Source organism: Eucyclogobius newberryi, unplaced genomic scaffold (assembly GCF_026437365.1).
Source record: "Eucyclogobius newberryi isolate DKJ021-1_F unplaced genomic scaffold, fEucNew1.0.hap1 SCAF_1, whole genome shotgun sequence".
In the NCBI taxonomy this organism is placed as follows: Eukaryota; Metazoa; Chordata; class Actinopteri; order Gobiiformes; family Gobiidae; genus Eucyclogobius; species Eucyclogobius newberryi.
Genome location: NW_027315723.1, coordinates 47,459,648 through 47,481,856, shown reverse-complemented (window position 1 = coordinate 47,481,856; position 22,209 = coordinate 47,459,648). Strand labels below are relative to the sequence as shown.

The 22,209-nt window shown below is 42.0% G+C and overlaps 1 protein-coding gene across 3 annotated transcripts in view; it reads right to left on the bottom strand.

The window, feature by feature from the left end:
* LOC140361706 (nck-associated protein 5-like) overlaps nt 1–22,209 on the bottom strand; it is a 246,145-nt gene that overhangs the window by 133,208 nt on the left and 90,728 nt on the right. For all 3 annotated transcript variants that reach the window (XM_072447498.1, XM_072447506.1, XM_072447541.1), the window contains exon 3: nt 6,458–6,531. In XM_072447498.1, the coding sequence (XP_072303599.1) occupies nt 6,458–6,531 (74 nt within the window). The remainder of the gene's footprint in view (nt 1–6,457; nt 6,532–22,209) is intronic.

Genomic DNA, 22,209 nt, shown 5'->3' with positions numbered 1-22,209 from the left:
CTGTCCAGGGTGTACCCTGCCTAAGGCCCAAAGTCACTGGGATAGGCTCCAGTCACCTGCGACCCCTAACAGGGAAAAGCGGTAGAAAATGAATGAATAATGCAGATAATAGTAACCTCTTATTTTGTAACTTGTTACTTCCCAATACTGGCAACACCGGCAATGGCATCTAAGATTGCATTTTAGCCATTCAAAGCCTAAAGATTTTCAAAGATGTTAAAATCAAAATTCTGATTCAAAAACATCCCTGTGTATTTAAAATTAAATCTCTTCAAATTCTATTGAAACTGATTCAAATAAACAACACATTATAGCTTAGTTACTCAGCACAAATAATTATGTAAATGCAATCAAAGTTAAAATGGCAAAATATGTACTCAAACATTTGACATTAACAGAAAATAACAACACCGTACCATACACATTAAAGTCCTAAAATGAAATATTAGTGACACTATGTATGATAAAACCAACTCAAGAGGTGCACAATAGCACAATGCATCAATCTCCTCTGGACTTAAAGTGGTCAATTTTCAATTTGGCCCACAGGCATATTCACTTCCACAAAGAACTGCCCATTACCTATAATCCCTGGACTAAAGCTCACGTTGGATGTGACCTCTGCCTCGCTCCATTCTTCTCCCACGGCACCACCGCACCTCTAACATGACAAATAGTTTATTGATCAGCAGATGTCTCGGCTAATGTCCTCCATGAAGTGAGACCTCTGGGCTTAGCGCGTTTGGGCCCCAGCTGGGTCACGAGTCTGGGGCCCCTGCTGAGCGCCTGTCGGTGGGTCATCTCTCCTGGACTATGGAAAAGGTGTGGACAGGGTCAGACGAACGCCATCTGCTCCACATGGGAAGAATTGGCAGGTGAAGAGATTTGGCAAAGGTGAATGAGGCTTGACTTGTGATGTAATAACAGATACTGCATGGACAACAACAAAGAAGGCATGAATTAAGAAATAAAGGAAGGGTCGAGTGGGTCTTTAAATGCACGAAAGAGCTTGGCCAGATAAATACCAAAATATACAATATATGGCATTGGCAAGGTATCAAAAATAGGGTGTATTGATATTTGGGGCTGCAGTTATAAAAAATATCGCGAAATTTGTTTTGTTGCTTGTTTAAAGAAATAAATTGCTGCTTTGATTTTTATTTTAGTTTCTTCATAAAACGTTTGTGCAGGTTGTGGTTTAATGAAGAAATACTGTTTTTAAAATGTAATAGAAAATAGTGATGTATTGCAGAAAATCATTTAACTACTGCATATATCTCAGATTAATATTTTGTATTATGTGCCGTGTATTATATCAAATCAATATATCCAATATTTCAAACAAAAATCTTGTTTTTGAATAAAATCACAACATATATTTATTATACGGATCAGTTGGATCTGAAGTTGGAAAAGAACAAAAATAATGGCGTTAAATAATAATTAATGATTGTGAATGTAATTTAAAACAAAGCTCATTGGTATTGGTATCGGATTGATATTGCAGTACATGCAATATTGTTACTTTGTATCAAATTGAGGCAAAAGTCATTCGGTCAAAAGGTGTTAACTGTCACTAGGATATCACGATATCAAACTTTAGTGTTAGGATTATTGTGGAAAAAACATCATGGTTTAATGATTATTCAGGATTGTTGAGACTGTGAAGAAACAAAAGTGAAATCTTAAATTCTCCTTCTAACCCGTTGTCAACATGTGACAAGTTTGTGACCAGCTTTACAAAAATGAACTCTCTGAAAGACAAAATAAAGTTACATTTTACAAAAACAGCCAGATGAGTGATATAGATAGATAAGTCTATTTTTTGGGCTGAATATTGAACAAAAAATACTTAATTTTGCTTCTAAAATTGTCGCGATTATTATTTTTTGGTTCTTATGAAAAAATAATAATAATATTGTGACATGAATAATCATCAGGTCACATCCCTACCTGTCACTAATACAAGTGACATTGTATATTAATCTTAATACCTCAGTATTTCCTTCCACTTTCTTTTCTGCCCTGGAGCATTTAAAAAAGGAATGACTTACATGAATCGTTAAAGTAATTCAATGTTTTTTACGTCACCAGTACCCAAAATAACCTTTTAAAATAATAGAACTTCTAATGATGTACTCTTGAAACTAGTTTGAAGAGTTCAATCTCCTCCATTGTCTTAATCCGAGGCCGGATTAAAGGCCTGTCACGAGCCCCTGACGCAGCAGCTCTTCAGAGGGACATGGGCTCTTAGCCTGCTGTCCATATGTGTCCCTCATCTCGTCTCTATAACTGTACTGTATTTGGACTGGCTCGGGGGGGGGGGGATGTTGACACAGCTTTTGTCTCGGCGTGTCAAGGACGTGCTAGCAGTGAATAGCTAAAGCGAGGGGTCCCGCTCGTGCATGCGGGGCGGTGATGGAGAGGCAGCGGTGGAGAAGACGGCGCCGGTGCGAGGGCCCATTCAGTGGAGTGTAGGCGGCGCATGGGTTTGACATATCAGACAATAACACGGAAAGATGCGGATGGCAGGTCTGGATGAAGACGTGGGGTTTGTGTTGAGATGTCTGCCAGGGAAATGGAACACATTCAAAGACAAATGTGCAATTCTTGGAGCGAAACCAAAACTTGCATCAACAAAGTTCTGAGAAAACCTTAATCATATTCTAAATTCAACATGTATTTCAGAAATAACTCGAAAGCAAAGTGGACGGTGGAAAGTTTAGACTACAATAAAATGTTGCTTCCTCATCAAAAACAAGAGCTGTGTTTTGTCGTCCACTATATTTTTATTTCCTCCGTAGGCAATCCAAAGGGCCAAAAGTGTTTTAAAATAATTGTATTGAGTTCTATATTCAATCTATAACACTACTGGATCATTATCTAATATTTTAGACATTTTAGATTGCATTATTGATCTAAAACAACTTAAAAGAAACTAGTTTGCTGACTTCCAAGTTGAAAACTGCGTGGCAAAGTTCCATCTTCCCCGTAAACGTCATCATATACAAAGTAAGTGAAGAGCAGTGGGTGTGTATCAGGGATCAGGGATTTTCCGAGCAATGGCCAAACATGCAGGAATCACTTTGAGTGGGTCAATGAGAAGTTAAAACAGTTTTAACATGGTTAAAAGCTCATAACATAATATGTTATGAGCTTTTAACCATGTTAAAACTGCATTATGCATACTATATTATAGTATGCATAATATTTGACCTTTAAGCCCATCCACTAGAATTGTTATTTCAGCTATTAAATGTTTTCAATAAACAGTTTAGCAAATTTAGCCACCAATATTTTAGCCTGATTCGAACTGCCTGATGCTTCAGAACAGCTGGGATGTTTCTGCCCTGCATTTTATACAGCAAAGTTTAATATAATCATAGAGCTGCAAAGAATGATTATTTATGTAGTAGTAGAGATATATATATATTTTTTTTTATTTGACAGGTCAAATGATTCTTTCTAATGTGGCTTTAAATATTTAACCAGTTGTCAAATGAAGGAGGATTGAATGATAATTAGGGGTTGTAAATATTGCATTGTTTTTTAGATGCCTGGTTGATTCTAATAAAATGATACTGAATCATTTTGATCAGTTTGATTGAAGATGCTGCTTCTGCCTCTTTGTTTTCCATGTCTCTGCCCCCGCTTCCCTCAGAGCTGCAGCGGTCACACTGTCGTCTGCTCTGTCCAGAGAGATGTCCAGTGTCCCACAGTGACCCACGGGAATATCTATCTGCACAGCATTTGTCGGAGGCTTAACCGTGTTCTCTTTTGAGCTTTCTGGAAAAGGTGTTTGTATGCGATGACCACGAGTCAAAGCTCCTTTAGCTCATCGTGCAAACGTTTGTTTTGTGTCCGATGGAAACAGTTTCGTGTTACTCACTTCAAAAGCAGCTTTAGTGCAAAACACACAGATAAACTTGTTAATTTCACTCCACGCTGTATTCCTGCTGAGAAGTGACGTGTGAGGACTGTATCACTCTCAAATTCTGCAGCTAAACAGAAAGCATGAGCGCTAACTCAAGCTACGTGTGGACTAAAGTACAATCCCTGTCACAAAAACATGGTCCACAAATATAACTGGTTAAGAGAAAATGATCACAAGGTAATGATATTATCATCGCTCCACCATGTAGATCTACACGTTTTATATGAGAAATGTAAGCCTAAAGTTAGACATTAAGCATTGTTCACACATGTGCTCACAAGCCTCTTAATTGTAACAGAAATCAGAGACCTAACGATAATAGTTACAAATGAGGAGTATTTTTCATAAAAGAAAAAAAAAGAAAAAAATGTCCTTTGGATTTTGTAACTGCTCTTCTTATAATAAAACCACTATTGCAAATGTTACAGTCTGTTTATAGCCAAATAATGAACTTTATTATGAAAATTGTCAACAAGTAGTCAACTCGTCACGATAGTTTTGAAACTTTTTGAAAACACAATGCAAAAGAACAACTGCTTAAATGACTAAAATGTGAAAAGCCCGAACAGCCAACGCCTGCAAATCACAACCCACTGAAATGAAGTTAATTCTTTCTGTTTCTAAAGTAAACACAGCCCAAAACAAGCTAAATGTGATGTCCACAGTTTGTCAGCCGCGCTCTGTATTGTCCCAGATTCTTTCAGCGGGAGCTCATAATTGTCCATGATTGTGTGGTGTGCTGTGAAACTACCTAATAATGCTCCACAGAGGGACGCTTCACAGTACTGGGTCAGTGGGTCATGAGGAGAACCAATGGAATTTCAAGACTTCTTTCTCTCTTCTTGATGGATTGATGGGCCCCAAATTGTGGTCCCAAGATGCTACCGAATAAGGAGAAGGTGGGTTTGAGTAGTTCTTTGTTGTTGTTTTCTTTCTCAACTGCTGGAAGGGTCTCAGGGGATGTTCTAAAATGATGTGCATTAAAAAGTAGGGAATTTGAATAAGTTATTTTATAATGTCTGGTACAGATATGTGAAGAAAAAATGTATCATTGACTGTAGAATGACTTCAGCTTGAAAATGTGAAGGTTTGGTATACACGTCTCTGCACATGAGTTTAATGTAACGTTAAATGTAACGTAGAAGTAGACGGTTCAGGTCAGCATTAGGACACCAGCACCAGCTTGAGGCTGAAATACCGGGCCAGCCATCACTGCCAGGGCAACGCACCATTTCACTGGAACAGCAATGGCCAAGGTCCTTCTTTGTCTTCCATTTATGTACAAATTATAATAGGTACTGCCCTGTGGTCGAGTGGTTAAGCTCACATAAGCCAGGCTCCAAGTGCAGCCGGCCGCAGTGTCATGAGTTCGAATCTCGACTGCGACAATTTACTGCTCATCCCCCATTTCACACTGTCCTTTCCTGCCGGATAAAGCCTTCGGGCCAAAAACATCTTTAAAAAAAACAAAATTACACTAGCAGCTGGTTTAAAAAGACTTAACAACAACAACACATTCAATTCTAGGGATGTAGTCAACTAAAGACATTGTTGTAATTGTTGTTAAGACGTTTCAGTATCCGACACAAACTTCGCTCACAAAACTGCCACTGCACAGAAGCAATCACAGGAAACTAGTACTAATGCATGTATGTAAAAGGCAGATTCACAGTATCGCTAAAATATACTTGAAAGGTTAAAAACTTAAAAAGATCAAAAAAAGTAACTTTGTCATGTTACAGCCTCGCCCTATCAGAAGTCGGCAGATTCAGCGCTTCAGTCGCCGTCTGGACCTTGAACTTTGTCACTGGGTAAATTTTAATCAGCAACAAACCACATTTTATGCCAGACCCCGTCAACCCCAGTTGAGATAAATTATATTCTCTGACCATTCAGTTATACTAATTTCAATTACCAACAATAGATTGGTTTGAAAAATGTTCCCAAGCTCCCCAAACGTTGCGGTTGGTCTTCCAATATTTCAAAAATGGACAGTGGTATCTAAAAGACGCAATTAAGATTTCCCTACTTTATCTTGACCTATGCGCAAGTTCACGGCTCCCAACCCACATGGGAGACTATAGCCTGTCCTTGTGTCCTTTTAGGTCACTCAGGGTGTCACCTTAGACGTCTCCTATTTCCTAAAGGAGGGAGGAGACGACTTGGGCTTGGAGGGTCATTCCTTTGCTTCCTTTTGTAATGTTGTCTGAGTTGGCCTGCGAAAGGTTGGTGGTCATCGGTCATCCATCCTCGCCAGCCACCCAGTTTTTGACCCCTTAGCCCTTGCTGCTCACTGGGGGGGAAAATTACTTCAGTTGGCTGAATCGGACCCCTATTCAAGCTTGAAGTTTAAAAATCGCCTCTCTTTTCTTGTGGCCAAACGATAGGTGCATGGACGGGGCAATGTCATTAGCGTCTCCATAACCTCTCTGTTGCAAAGAGCCAAATCTGCCAAAGCTTGTAAATTGTCGCGTAAAATAGATTGAAGACATCTGTTGGTATTCGGAGGAGGCGTTTGCTTACCGTCGGACATTGCGGCGCTCCTCCTCCAGTTGTCTCAGCAGCTCGTCGATGCATTTGTTGGCGTCCATGTATTCCTGAAGGAGACAAAGTAAAGTGTGAATAATGAGGAATTTGAAACAAGGAAGACAAGTTGAGCACGCTCAATAATGGTCTACTACTACTACAACAACTACACCAAACTGTTTGGATTTATTATACGGGAAAGTGGGTACTTTCTTCCTCTGTTTTTAGTTGTTGGACGCTCACTTTGGTTTCGACTTTGTTTCCACTCCTGAACCAGAACTTTAAAGATGTTATAAATCCATTTGTTTTACGTTTCACGGTGTAACTCGGGAGCACCTCTGGAGTGGATCTGAGCGTTGGCCCATAGACAGCAGTTCTGTAATGCCACATGGGAATGGCCTACATTTACAGACCGTGCTACTGCTCCTGTGTGGACCCAATGAGCTAAGGGAGGGAGAGAGAGAGAGAGAGAGAGAGAGAGAGAGAGAGAAAGAGGGAGAGAGAGATGGTAAAAACAGATGCTTGAGCCCTGCTATGGTCGTCTACCTTTAGTGCTGTAAGGACTTAGGAACTACCCACTCACCCAAAAAATAAAAAGTGTTTTAATAATCCCCGGCATGTGGGTTTATGATCTACAAATTAAAAAGCATCTCGGTATGATAATTAATCGTTATCTGGACTGTTCATAACAAAATAGTGTCATTATTCAATAAAAATGTCAAAAACGAATAAACTATTTAGATCTGATTTTCATCCAAAATATTCCATTCATACATTTCCTCTAGAAGTCTTCAGTCACTGCATTTCAGCATTTATTTGATTGATAATGTATTTACAAAGTCTCAGTGTACAATGCAAATGATTGTTCGATTGGTATAGCACATTTCACAGACAGATAGTCACAAAGTGCTTCTCACAGTAGCAAAAACACGTCGCCTATTACAAAAATTAAAAAAATGTAGTTTTAGTTTTTTATGAGGAAAGAGCCTGAGCTTGTGCGGGAGGTTGAGCGATACCGACTAGATATAGTCGGCCTCACCTCCACGCACAGTTTGGGCTCTGGAACCCATCTCCTCGAGAGGGGCTGGACGCTCCACTTCTCTGGTGTTGCCCGCGGGGAGAGGCGGCGGGCTGGTGTGGGCTTGCTGATAGCCCCTCTGCTCAGCCGCCACGTGTTGGAGTTTACCCCGGTGAACGAGAGGGTCGCGTCCCTCCGCCTTCGGGTGGGGGACAGGTCTCTCACTGTTGTGGCGGCCTACGGGCCGAACAGCAGTGCAGAGTACCCGGCCTTCTTGGAGTCCTTGGGAGGGGTACTGGACAGTGCACCGACCGGGGACTCCGTTGTTCTACTGGGGGACTTCAACGCCCACGTGGGCAATGACAGTGACACCTGGAGAGGGGTGATCGGGAAGAACGGCTTCCCCGATCTGAACCCGAGCGGTGTTCAGTTATTGGACTTCTGTGCTAGCCACGGATTGTCCATAACGAACACCATGTTCAAGCACAAGGGTGTCCATCAGTGCACGTGGCACCAGGACACCCTAGGCCGGAGGTCAATGATCGACTTAGTTGTCGTGTCATCAGACCTCCGGCCGCGTGTCTTGGACACTCGGGTGAAGAGAGGGGCAGAGTTGTCAACCGATCACCACCTGGTGGTGAGTTGGATCCGCTGGCGGAGAAGGAAGCCGGACAGACTTGGCAGACCCAAGCGCATTGTGAGGGTCTGTTGGGAACGTCTAGTGGAGCCCTCTGTCAGTAGGGTATTCAACTCGCACCTCCGGGAGAGCTTCTCCCATGTCCCGGGGGAGGCTGGGGACATTGAGTCCGAGTGGACCATGTTCTCCGCCTCCATTGTTGATGCGGCTGCTCGGAGCTGTGGTCGCAAGGTCTCCGGTGCCTGTCGTGGCGGCAACCCCCGAACCCGGTGGTGGACACCGGAAGTAAGGGATGCCGTCAGACTAAAGAAGGAGGCCTATCAGGCCACTCTGGCTTGTAGGTCTCCGGAGGTCATCGACGGGTATCGGCAGGCCAAGCGAGCCGCGGCTCGTGCTGTCGCAGAGGCAAAAACCCGGGCCTGGGAGGAGTTCGGGGAGGCCATGGAGGAGGACTATCGGTCGGCACCAAAGAAATTCTGGCAAACCGTCCGGCGCCTCAGGAAGGGGAAGCAGTGTCTCACAAACACCGTTTACGGTGCGGGTGGAGGCCTGCTGACCTCGACTGGGGATGTCGTCGGACGGTGGAAGGAATACTTTGAGGATCTCCTTAATCCCTCAGTCACGTCTTCTGAAGAGGAAGTAGAGACCGGGGACTCGGAGGCTGGCTCATCCATCACCCAAGCTGAAGTCACTGAGGTTGTCCGCAAACTCCTCGGTGGCAGGGCTCCGGGGGTGGATGAGATCCGCCCTGAGTACCTAAAGTATCTGGATGTTGTAGGACTGTCTTGGTTGACACGTCTCTGCAACATCGCGTGGCGTTCGGGGACCGTGCCTCTGGACTGGCAGACCGGGGTGGTGGTCCCTCTGTTCAAGAAGGGGGACCGGAGGGTGTGTTCCAACTACAGAGGGATCACACTCCTCAGCCTCCCGGGTAAGGTCTATTCCAAGGTACTGGAGAGGAGAATCCGACCGATAGTCGAACCTCGGATTCAGGAGGAGCAGAGTGGTTTTCGTCCCGGTCGTGGAACAGTGGACCAGCTCTATACCCTCCATCGGGTGCTCGAGGGTTCATGGGAGTTTGCCCAACCAGTCCACATGTGCTTTGTGGATCTGGAGAAGGCTTTTGACCGTGTCCCTCGGGGTGTCCTTTGGGGGGTGCTCCGGGAGTACGGGGTCCGGGGCCCTTTGCTCAGGGCTGTCCGGTCCCTGTATGACCGGAGCAGGAGCTGTGTTCGCATTGCCGGCAGTAAGTCAGACCTGTTCCCAGTGCATGTTGGACTCCGCCAGGGCTGCCCTGTGTCACCGGTTCTGTTCATAATTTTTATGGACAGAATTTCTAGGCGCAGTCAGGGGTCGGAGGGGGTCCGGTTTGGGGACCACAGGATCTCATCTCTGCTGTTTGCAGACGATGTTGTCCTGATGGCTCCATCAAACCCGGACCTGCAACATGCACTGGGACGGTTTGCAGCCGAGTGTGAAGCGGCTGGGATGAGAATCAGCACCTCCAAATCCGAGGCCATGGTTCTCGACCGGAAAAAGGTGGCTTGCCCTCTCCAGGTGGGTGGGGTGTCCTTGCCCCAAGTGGAGGAGTTCAAGTATCTCGGGGTCTTGTTCACGAGTGAGGGAAGGATGGAGCGTGAGATCGACAGGCGGATCGGTGCAGCGGCTGCAGTGATGCAGTCGCTGCATCGGACCGTTGTGGTAAAGAGGGAGCTGAGCCGAAAGGCAAAGCTCTCTATTTACCGGTCGGTCTACGTTCTGACCTCACCTATGGTCATGAGCTTTGGGTAGTGACCGAAAGAACAAGATCGCGGATACAAGCGGTCGAAATGAGTTTCCTCCGCCGGGTGGCTGGGCGCTCCCTTAGAGATAAGGTGAGGAGCTCGGCCACACGGGGGGAGCTCGGAGTAGAGCCGCTGCTCCTCCACGTCGAGAGGAGCCAGCTGAGGTGGCTCGGGCATCTGTTCCGGATGCCTCCTGGGCGCCTCCCTCGGGAGGTGTTTCAGGCATGTCCCACCGGGAAGAGGCCCCGGGGAAGACCCAGGACACGCTGGAGAGACTATGTCTCTCGGCTGGCCTGGGAACGCCTCGGGATCCCCCCGGAGGAGTTAGAGGAAGTGTCTGGGGAGAAGGAAGTCTGGGAGTCCCTGCTCAGACTGCTGCCCCCGCGACCCGGCCCCGGATAAAGCGGCAGAAGATGGATGGATGGATGGATGGATGGATAGTTTTTTATGTTATACCGGTAATAATATACAGTAAAATGACTTTGTTTTCAGTACAGCATATTTTCAAATAAGACATTACAATACATTCAGAATGTTGGGGTTGTAAAATGTTCTTAAGCTCGACAAACCACAGGCTCTAATCTTTTTATCAAACCATGAATGTTTTCCTTAGACAAAGCCAGTATGCAATAAGCATTGATACATTTTGCTGTCCCACTGACCTATTTTTGACCCGTTCCTCTTTTTGCACCACAGGGGTTCAAACATTCCTTTCAACTACAGCACATCGCCTTTTCCTCTCATTCTAATTTCCACAGCATCTAATTATAAATCTGGCACTGGTTTGAATCTGCAGACTTAATGTAGGCTTATCTATAATGCATGATAGATGAGTAAAATGGACTTCACTGGTAGATATCTTCGTCTGGGGATAGCACCGTGCCCTTCTCATTGGCAGTGATGGGTGGCCCAGTGAACTCTGCGTGGGAATGCATGTTTTTCAATTACCAAAGACCTCAGACAGCACGATCAATGGAGAGCATCTGTCCCACAAAGATAAGCTTCCACCCTAGAATGATGTGTCAGTGGCTGTTACAAGTGCGTCAAATTAATTAGTGCAAGGAAGGGTGCGGGACAGAGGTGTTGTCTGCACCCATCGGACATTTGAGCAAAGAAAAGAACGTATTGCTGGAAAAGAAATCGTAGCCAATGTTAAGATGTAACAGAAATGACACTGCTGTGTCATAAATTATGTTAAAGTATAGTGGAAAGCTGCGTACATTAATAATAATAGTAGCAAAATAAATCTAAAAGGGCATGTATAAAATGTAGAATGTACAAACTTGACTTAGTCTTTGTGAATAATTTTAGCAGCTCATCAGAGGTTTTACAGTGCAAAAAAGGGAGGGCCAAAAAAAATTGTACAACGGCCTAATTTGTTCCCTTGGCCATAGTTTAAAAACGCCAGAATTTTAGGCAAATTGACCACATGTAAGTACTTCAGTGGCTGGTTGAGATTAGTACATCGCAGTTTTTGTATAATGTGTATAAATGCTAACATGCAACAAAATATTATTTCAATGATGTTCTCTTATTGTGTCTCACACTCTGAACAAATACTGAAAAACCCATATGTCTGGTTATATGACTTATAATATAATAATTTCTAACGTGTTATAGATTTATAGGGTAATCAGCTTGAAACTAGAGCTGGGTTTCGATTCAAATGTCAAGAATCGATTCAATTCCGATTTTTACGTTTCAAAATCGATTTTTTCCGATTTCTCAGATCCCATCCGATTCGCTCCGATTTTGATCTGATTTCCAATTCAATCCAATTTCGATTCGATCCGGGGGTTAATGTTATTAAAAATGAAAAATGTATTTGAACCGTTTCCTTCACTTCATGACTGTGTAGAGAAGCAACATATTAAAACTAGTATTATATCAATATTAAACAGCAAATCTTACGAGTATTGGTAGTTACTGATGGAAGACTGATGAAAAGGTTAAGGGTCAATCTACCTTCAAGAAAGATAATCCAGGAGTCCTGAATTATCTTTCTTGAAGGAAGATTGAAGTTCACTGAGGGAAATGTAGAAAATAATTTTAATTAAAAAAAAAAAATAAAAAAAAAATTAAACTAAATTAAAAAAAAATAAATCGATCTTTGGACGTACGAATTGATAATCAGTCATTAATATGCGAATCAATTAAAAATCGGAAAATCGATTATTTCAACCCAGCTCTACTTGAAACCTTAACATTCATATGCATGTTTTTGATTGGCTTTCTTGTCCTAGTCCTGCTTTTGGAGACCAACAGTAGCTAACACAGCGAACAGAAGTTCTGCGGTGACATGATGTCCCCTTGCCCGGTGACTTTACAGACCACTTAAGTTTTGTTCCGTGTGTTGGTTCTGGGGTCGGCGGTGAACTGGTAGTGATGTCTTTACAGTGTGCGGCGTGTGTGTGGAGGGTGAGGAGGTGCTAATGGCACTAATGGCTCGTACAGCAGTTGGACACTCAGAGCCCAGACACAGCGTCGCACAGGCTGTCTGGGTTTGAGAGCGCGATCAAGGACACAGTGATAGCAGAGGCAGGGGGCACCCAAGGGTGTCTGATGGGGCTCGTACTTAAAACAGGCATCTGTGTGGTGGAATGACAGCATGATATGAAGCGGGAAAGTTAATACACTACTGTTACTATTACAACTTTTTATTTAGTCAAGCCTTTTAAATGCACTTGTTTTTTACGGACTGATTTTACTGTATATTGTTGTATATGTATTGTTCACTGTAAGTTTTTTGTGTTTTTATTGTTTTATTCTGTGTTTTGTGAAGCACTTTGTGACTCTGTCTATGAAAGGTGCTATATAAATGAAATTTACTTACTTACTTACTTACTTACTTACTCACTTACTTACTTACTTACAACCATGGCTATCTTAATGTGGCTCGCGTATTCAACATTTTCAATACAATTTCAAGGATTCAAATCTAGAAAGTGGTTATGTCTTTTTACTCTTGCTGGTCACAATATATGTCCTTATTTTCACACTAAAAGACTGTATGTACATGTGCAGCTGTGGCCAGGCAGTATGCAGCGTTATAGTTAATGCTACTACCACTACCATTGTAGCAATATTAAAAGTATATTCATTTGTTTGTGCAACATTTCCTCATTCTTGACAGTATTCCTTGGATGTGGCTGTTATCATTATTTGTTTATTTGATGCGTATCAATGAACACACTGGATTGTAGCCAAGGGAAAATTTGCATTTGTTGCGCAGCATTCACTCTCACAAACACACTCTCTTTCATACACCAGCATTGACAAGGTGAAGTGTCTTGCCCAAGGACACAATGGCAGTATTCACTAGTCTAGCAGTCTCCCATCCAAGTACTAACCGGCCCCATCCCTGCTTAGCATTGCCAATCATCCAGAGCCACAACACAAATGTAAAATCCATTATTAAAATCCATTGAATTCACAGATTCATTGAAAAAATATTACTTGAATTCGATTTTTTTTTAATATTATATGTAAAATAATATCTTAAAGCCAATAGTTTGATGTAGTGATTTGAGCATAGAATAATCTGGAATGACGATGAGGTCTAATCTAAAGTTTGAAGTTTCACATCTAGGGCAGTATTTAGCAACACGTTTCATTGTTCATTCATTTCAAGTTTCATGCTTTTAAGGTTTGGATTAAATTTAGAACATATCACTGTCCAAAACAAATAGCTTGTTGTAACAGAGTAGAAATCAAACCTAAAATGGACAAAAAGTTCTTGCAATCACAAACTCTCTAAAGCCTCTTGAATCAGTCTATGAATGTGCCCTAAAACATATGATCGAAAACCAAGGCCGTATAGACGTTGTTCCATTCTTGCCAAATTTAAAATGTATACAATCTTATATCGTATACTTACATTTGCTTACTTTTCAAATTGTCCGTGCAGTCCATCTTGGACAGTGCACCTCCTGCTTTTGGAGGTGTTGGGGTTTTAAAAATTCAGTAGTTTCCCTCTCTTGGTAATGCTTCACTCTCTCCATAAACCTTTCAGGCGTTCCGTTTGTCTAAAGCCATACCACGCGGCACTACATTCAGCCAGTCACACTTTTAAATGCCTCACATGACAACAAGCGTGCAGCATTCCCGGCATTCCGAGGATTACTCCGGCCTCCCTCTTATTAGGAGAGGTCGGAGTGATGACAAGTCGATTTATCTCGTATGTTTGATGTGGGCAAGAAATATTACCCACGGCAAAAGGCTGAGGCTGTTCCTACGGTGATCATTATACTCATTATAGGCTCGGGTTTGGCAGACACTTCTTTGGGCATGATCAGAGGTGTAATTTGGAAAAGGGATTCAAATTCTCCCAAAGGTATCTATTCTGTCATACACATTATTTGTACTAATACTTCTATTTTTCTCCACAAACTTCTGCGGAAATTACATGACTAACTGCTTTTGTTGTTAGAACTATTACACAACGAATACTATTCAATACTACTTGCCAAATATATCCTGTCAGGGACTGGTTGTCACAGTGAAGGGCGTCTGACCTCAAAATCTGTGGCGACACTTAAAAAGGAGAATCTCTGCTGTCTGTGATGGTCCAGGGATCAGTTTTCATTTATTTATTTTTTGTCTTATGCTATGTATTTGATTATTTAGCATTTTGGTAAAAGCTAGGCCACTTCCATTTTAATTAGTATTACCATTCATTATGTTTTGCTGTGGACTGTGTATAGTTAAATTTAAACATGTGATATAAGAGGAAAGGTCTGTGCTCTTTACTCTTCACAATGCTTGAAAGACGGAGGATGTGCTGTAATGACATGATTTGTACTTTCAGTGTTTTATTTGACATAGTTGATTTCAAAGCATTGCCGTCTGCACTTTTTTCAGCACAAACACAGTTGAAGGAAAAGCACGTCACTTTATGTCTACAACGTTTGTCCCTGTGATTATTCTGTCCATTCTGATTTTTCTTGCATCGACATTGCAGTGCGTGCACTGTAATCGCGTCCCGCTCTGGCTTTGTTCTTCATCACATAAAACGGTTTGTTTCTGTGGCATTAGATCTGAGTTAGCAGCTGAATACAATAACACTTCTCCACTTTCGCCTATTACAGTTTTTTCCTTTGTCAAAGTCCTCTCTTCTGAAGCTGTTGCATTAGAAGCGGTCTAATACTTCAGACGTGCAACGCTTTTGAGGAGAGATGTTAGTCCCGAATCATCCGTCCCTCCAACTCTTTGTCCCGCGCTTCAACAAGTGTTTTTTCTACTGGTGCTGTGTGTATGTGACGGCTGACACATCTGATTGGTCAAAAGTCAAAACAAGCCCAAGCGTGCAACAAATGCATCTATTACATATAATAAATACAAACTGTCACGCAACTTTGCGATACGCATACCGGACGCTCCAATAACACAATTATCATATTTGTTGGATATATTGTGCAGCATTAGTACATTTCATGGCAGAGTGCGTCTCCATGCTCAGGGCCTGGTCTTCTACATGAGCAGCGGAGGTAATACCTGAACATAACAAGTGTTTTTATAAATAAAACCTAAATCATACCTGAATTTCTTTTTTACTCCTTAGGCCGATCTCAGCAATTCACAAAAAGCACTTTGTGTCGCTGTGAGGCGTGGTTAAAGCTAGAGTAAACAAGAAACTACTTTCAGTTTATTGTCAGCTTTTTCTGCATGTATTTCCATTTCTTTCACCATGATATAATGTCACATTGCGTAATGTTAGATGCACTGCCCTGGAAATGCTATATTTTTTATCTTGACGCTCGTGTTGTGCCTTGATAAACAGGAAACAGCTGTTGCTAACGTGTGCTAGCTTTGTTTCGCTTTGTCTGACTGTTCAACATGTTAGCATTACTGCATAAAACAGCAATTCATCACAAGATCAAGTCAGCGTTTGGCAAGAAAATATACATTTCAATAGTAAATATTCTTGAGCACGAATAGTCTTTTAAAAACACATTTACTTTAGCGAAAAGACGCAATTGATCAATCGTTCTCTCACCACACAGCCATTTAAAAAACAATAGCATATAAATATATCTTAGTGAAACATCTTTCCCAAGCTACTCTTAGAATGTCCAGTATTGCAATTAAAGGCACCCCGTCTGCCAATATTTTACCCCCTGTGACAAACTGCAGGTTCTTGGATTTAGTATCAGGTCATGTTTGTCCATGTGTGCCAGACTTTGATAAGGACACTTGCTCCCTGGTTCACTCCGGAGGGTACGTCTTCCCACTCCCCTCCACCTGCCCTTCCTGCCTGCTGCTTCATGAACATTTCAGCGCCCCCCCCCCCCCCCCCCCCCACTGCCACGGCTCTGTGCATATGGAACGCCGGGGAGGGGGGAACAAACTTCTGTCAAAAACATCAAGGGTTATTCAAAGATCGCAGTTGGAGGTGTTGGAGTAAACAAGAATGCTGCCAAGATGAACACAAAGACACTAAACTATCAATGAAATTAGGTCAAATCTGTAGACTGTAGACCACCGATTTCACACAGCGGTTACACAAGTTAGTTTATTAGCATTACTCACTCAAAAAAGTGAGTAATGTTTTTTAAATTGTCCTGCTAATGTGGTGTCCGCTCCATGCTTGTTCCCCAGCCAAAAGATGCAATTTATGTAATACAAAGCACAGAAGACGGACCGGCTGGATCAAGTGTCTATGCATTTTTGATTAGTTTTTTTTGAACAAAAACATGAATAAAAAAAATCAATCTAGCCGTTAATATCATGACTGCATTCATCGCCATCTTGTGTAATTAAATATTTAATTTCAAAGATGTAAAGAAGCCACCATTCGAAGGAAAAAGACGATGACAAAATGACCTAGAAAATCGACTATTTAAAATGAATGGTTTGAAAATCAACCCTATGCATTATTTATCCACGTGAGTCTCGTCTCTTTCACACATTCTTCAAGATTAGGGAGCCAAGAAGCGCCTGGCTCCTATCTGCACCTCTCTCCGTTAACTGGAAAGGATAAATAAACCTTAAGCTTCCGACCTAGTTGCTTGGAAAGGGTCATCCTGGGGTCCTTGAAGTCCCACCACCTTTCGGCTGTCCAGGTCTAGACTCATTCCAGATAACATAGCTCTCGGAAAGCGGCGGGATTTGGGAATTTTGGAAGTATCCCGGGAATTAGACACAGGTCCTGACCTCAAAATCCGCCATTCTGACTCTATCCCAGGATTTTTTTTGACGAATGACGCGCTGAAATAGCAGATCCCAAGTGAGCGGCTGAAAGTCAGAGGTGACGCCCGTGGAGTGGAAGATGTCTGATGGGTTGAGTTTTATGGATGGTAAATTGTGGCGCCGTCTTTTTGAAGCGTGGAAGATTTATTGGGGTTGGATATGGACGTTACTGCTGGAAGTCTCTGTCAAATGTTTGAAGTCATTTGATACTAAAGCTGGGGCAATACATCGTTTTGAAATATATTGTCACATGGTTTTGTTGTATTGTATATTGTATTGGACAACATGTTATTGCAATACTTTAAAAACATGTTTGTATTTAGATCAATTCCTATTTGATATTATTATGTATTCCATCAAAATTCTAGATTCTTAGCCTCTTTCATTTTGAAGGAGACATATTATGATTACTTGATATTAAGCTTAATATTGGACTATAACGTAAGTAGACCACAATTTTACCTTTTGTTAATCATAAACAGCAATATTGATCGAAACGGTTTACTTATAGAAATGGGTCCATTGACTTCCTGTTCAAAACTGCAGAATGTATAAGTCATTTTTATGTTATTGTGTGGATATGTGACTTTTAGGAGCAAAAATTTAGCACCGAAAGTCACACAACTGAAAACAGGAATTTTCTGAGCGCTCGAGCCTCAGTTACAGGACAATACAGGACGACTCAAACATGCAGGAATCATGATGAAACATAATTGTAACAAGGTTAATAGCTATGTTGATTTTGCATAATATGTCCCATTTAAGAATGTTTGGCCTGTAGTCTTTATTAGACAGGACAGTATAGAGTGAAACAGGGGTGTAAAACAATTATAGTTTTTTAGATGCATTGTTGATTCCAATGAAATTATTTTGAATATAAATGTAGATATATCAATCATCTGAAATTTAGTCTTGTATCCGATGGAGACAGCTTTATGCTACTCACTTGAAATAAACTGCAAATTGTAAATTCACTCCACGCTGTATTCCTGCTGAGAATATCAGGAGAGATGCATTGTACCAGGCTGTAGCTCAAGTAACTTGTAGTGCCTGGGCAAGCTGATGTTATTAAGTCTCAATGAGGGGGAGGAGCCTATTGTACTTGTTCTTAGTGGTAGGGGAAACCGGAGTACCTGGAGGAAACCTACGCAGACACGGGGAGAACATGCAAACTCCACACAGAAATGGAATCCATCCCAGGACATTCTAACCGCTGTGCTACCGTGTCACGCATCGGCTCACGAGCCTCTTAACCGCAATCGAATCAAATCCCATGGATTCCCACACTATAAAAAATGAACCAGAAGTTGTTGTTTTTTTCCCCACTACTCCACAAGTATTTAGTCTGGTACATCTTTGCTTGGAATTACTTTTCAATTGGCGGTTGACAAATGATTATCCAATCAGGGAAACAATGCACTGTGGTAAGTGATTCAAACATTTTAATCAAATAGTTTAGGTCATTTTAAGAACAGGGCTGCGCGATACATCAAATGAATTAGATAAATTTGGGTCTTTAATAATCGACTATCTGAAAAATGGCAAATTGTCAAACCAAGGGCACCTGGGTTGTGTTCAGTCTTGGGCACGGAGTGGATAGCTTTAGCATCTTTTCACACCTCTTACTTGTCACAGTTTATAAAGAAAGAAGCAAGTAAAGCCTAGCACTGATTTAGCAGCATAAAAAAAAACAATATATTGAGATTTTATTTTTTGGCTACAACCCTCCATATTCTGCATGATTTGTCTTGGTACAGGCAGTAGGCGATATGAGGGAGGATGCCATCCCAGCCATCGCTGCAGACACAGCTCAGCTCCATGTGCAACTCTCATTGGTTTATTTGCTGTATGTCCTGCCTCCCCCGTGCGTTTGTGTGTCTGTTGTGTGTGGACTCTATCCAAGCTAAAAGGAACGAGATAAAAATATGTTTATCTGCACTAAATAAGTCTTGTTAGGCTTCAACAGGCCCTGCACTTGAGTCAAAAACTGCAGATTATAATCACTGCTGCAAGAATGAACAGACCTCTGACTGATCATTAACAGCATAAAGCACAACATCAACGACTCTGGAAACAATTGGAGGGAAGTTATACATAATAAGCATTCAGCCAGTCTTTATTTCGGGTCAATCAACTCTTATTCACGGAATTACGAGCACAAACAGCTGATGAACTAAAACGCCTCTAGATCTAGTATTGCGGAATACCAGCAACAAAAAACATGAGGCCAGTTTCAGGCTTTAGTTTCTCTGTCCACACAGCTCCACCAAATTCTGTTATGCTGAATGTACATTATAGTTCAAATTTAATAAATACCAGACATGAAGCATGTCATTTCCTGTAAATTAACTATGAAACTTTACAGGGCAAACTTGGCTATTATTTTTTACTTCTCAGTAAAACTTTTTCATAAAAAAGTCAGAAACACACAAGACTGGGATCACCAAACCACCAAACTGTTTGGGCATTAGTGTTATGCTATTCATTAAGACTACGTGCCACAATCCTTGTGTAAGTGCACAGCAAAATGACTCAGTGCTGTTCTGGGGGAGCTCAGCCTGTAGCAGAGCGGGTGCTACAAACACACTGTTTCTGGCTGTAGTGACAGGGACCAATACGAGCATGTTCTATATGAAGCAGACCGAGCTTCTGCTAAATGCAGATTGAATTAGGTGTGAAAGGTACATTTTCCTGACCACCGTTGCCGTGTAAAGAGAGCCTTGGTTAAAGAAATTGGCTGGAAACTCCTCAAAACCTGAATCCTGGCTTTGATTGGTCCAACGAGAATGCGCAGGAGGAAATCAACCCTCTACGGAGCAAAAACCACACAGACTTTCTTAGTATAAAGTCACATGATGAAGTCGAATGCTAGCCAGGCTACTAACAGCATTAGCACACTGCATTGACAAACAAAGACTAAAGGTGGTAGGATCTTTGTCCAGCTGGTTCTCCCCTTACAGACAGCGCTCTAACCATGCTGCATTATTCCTGACAAGAAATATGTTCATTCAATTTTCCAGATACGCAACCAGCTTGAAATATCACTTCAATACACGCACATCGCAGGTACAGCTTCGTCATATTTCATACAACGCTTATGAAAACCCTTGCCAGTATTTGCTTATGCTTCTCATGTAATAATCAGAATGAATGATAGTGCAAGTGAGTGGGATTACAGGCCGCCTCCCTATCTGGCCTGGCTTGGTTAAATTCATTAGTCTTATCAGCATGTTTGAGGCCTGTACACTTACTACATCCATCCCTCAACTCCCAACAACCTCCTGTCATAATATTGCCCCTGCTATATCTCCCTCATATCCTCTCCCCCGAAAATCTAGTTCTTATCAGAGCCAGGGCCAGAGAAAGGTTAATACGTGTCAGGATTGAATACGGGAGGCAGGGTTCTGGAAGACGTTTCTCTCAGTGTGAGCTGAGTATTTAAATTACGGTATTAGTCATGTTTTATTTGTGGATCTAAACAGCTTCTTCGGTTGCGGTAAGATTATGGGTTTATGGCAGATATGACTTGCGAAATGAGAATAATATCCAGCACGAAAACGACAAACGGAGAGACAGGGACAAGTTCTGATTGGTCAAAGGAATCGGAAGAAATATATCTGTTTATAAGTCAAGGGCGGAAGAGCGGTTAGAGCTTTCATATCCCAATAAGGAGATCATGGGTTTGATTCCACACCAACGTCCCATGATCTCTCTGGGTGGAGTCTGCATGTCCTTCCTGTGTTGCTGTGGGTTCTCCAGCTTCCTCCCACCGTCCAAACACATGGGTAAGGCAAAATTGGATGTCTGTGTGTCTGTCTCTGTCTTCTCTGTGTTGACCCTGTGACGAGCTGGTCCCGGTCCAGGGTGCACCCCGCCTATGGCCCAAAGTCACTGGGATAGGCTCCAGTCACCCGCGACCCCGAACAGGAACAAGAGGTAGAAAAAGAGTGAATGAAAAGTCATCTAACAAAATGTAGTTAAATGGAAACAGAATTCATTCTAATTCTATTCTAGTTGACCAATAAAACACTGTCTACAACTATAGGCTTAAAGGATATGTATTATGCATTATTTACAATGTTTTGGCCTTTAAACATGCTCTTGTAATTTTGCTTTGACATAATATCGTGTTTTAGAAAAAAAAATAATGTATGTACTGAAAGTATATATTACTTCATGTCTGTGAGGCGTTCCCTTCTCAGAATCTATGTTCTGTGCATCTCCATCAACTGGCAGGAAAGGGAACTACTATAAAGTAATGAACAAAAGCTAACTTGTCCCGAAACGCTAATATAAGCATGCAGTTCTAATGAGTGCAATTTCATGTCAGAAATGCTCAAAACAAGTCTGGTAATAAGAGATCTTGGAGCTTAAGTATGACTTCTCAAATCTGGGAATTTTGTATTGACTGTTTTCTGAGGCTCAGAGGGGAGAAGATTTACTCCATATCAGGATTAATCAAACGTGAATTAAGCAACAAAACTTCCCTAAACATATTATGTTTTTGATGAGGGAACAATGTGAAAAGGTTTTGCATAATATATTTAAGGCGGACTCTCCTATTGAATCTTTTTTAATTTATTAACTTATTTGAAAAGAGCCATTGCACCACAGTCATTAACAGTAGTAATTACCTGGATTTTGGTGAGTTTTGGATGCACTTTTGCTCTCAGTTCTGTCCAGCACACTGAGCCCAGCCTCTGTGAGCTGCACTTGACACTGGATTGTGTGGACAGAAAAACTAAAACTGACCTCATGTTTTATGTTGCTTCAAAAGAATTCAACAGAAATGCAGAGAGGAATACGCAGCGGTAATCTGCAGTAATTGGTAATAGTTCATCAGCTGTTTGTGCTCGTAACTGTGAATAAGAGGAGGATTGACCAGAAACTGTTTTGCACTATATTTATGATCAGGTGGTGGCTACAGCGATCAGCCTAACTTTACTTATTTAGAGCAGATATACATATTTTTATCTCGTTCCGAATATCACGCTCCATAATCCCAAAGACAACAAACGCACGCTTCTGCTGCACAAACACACATGAACGGAGACAGCCAAACAAAGGCACGTGGGAGGCGGGATATACGGCACATCAGAGCGCTTCAGCCGTGGTGGTGCCG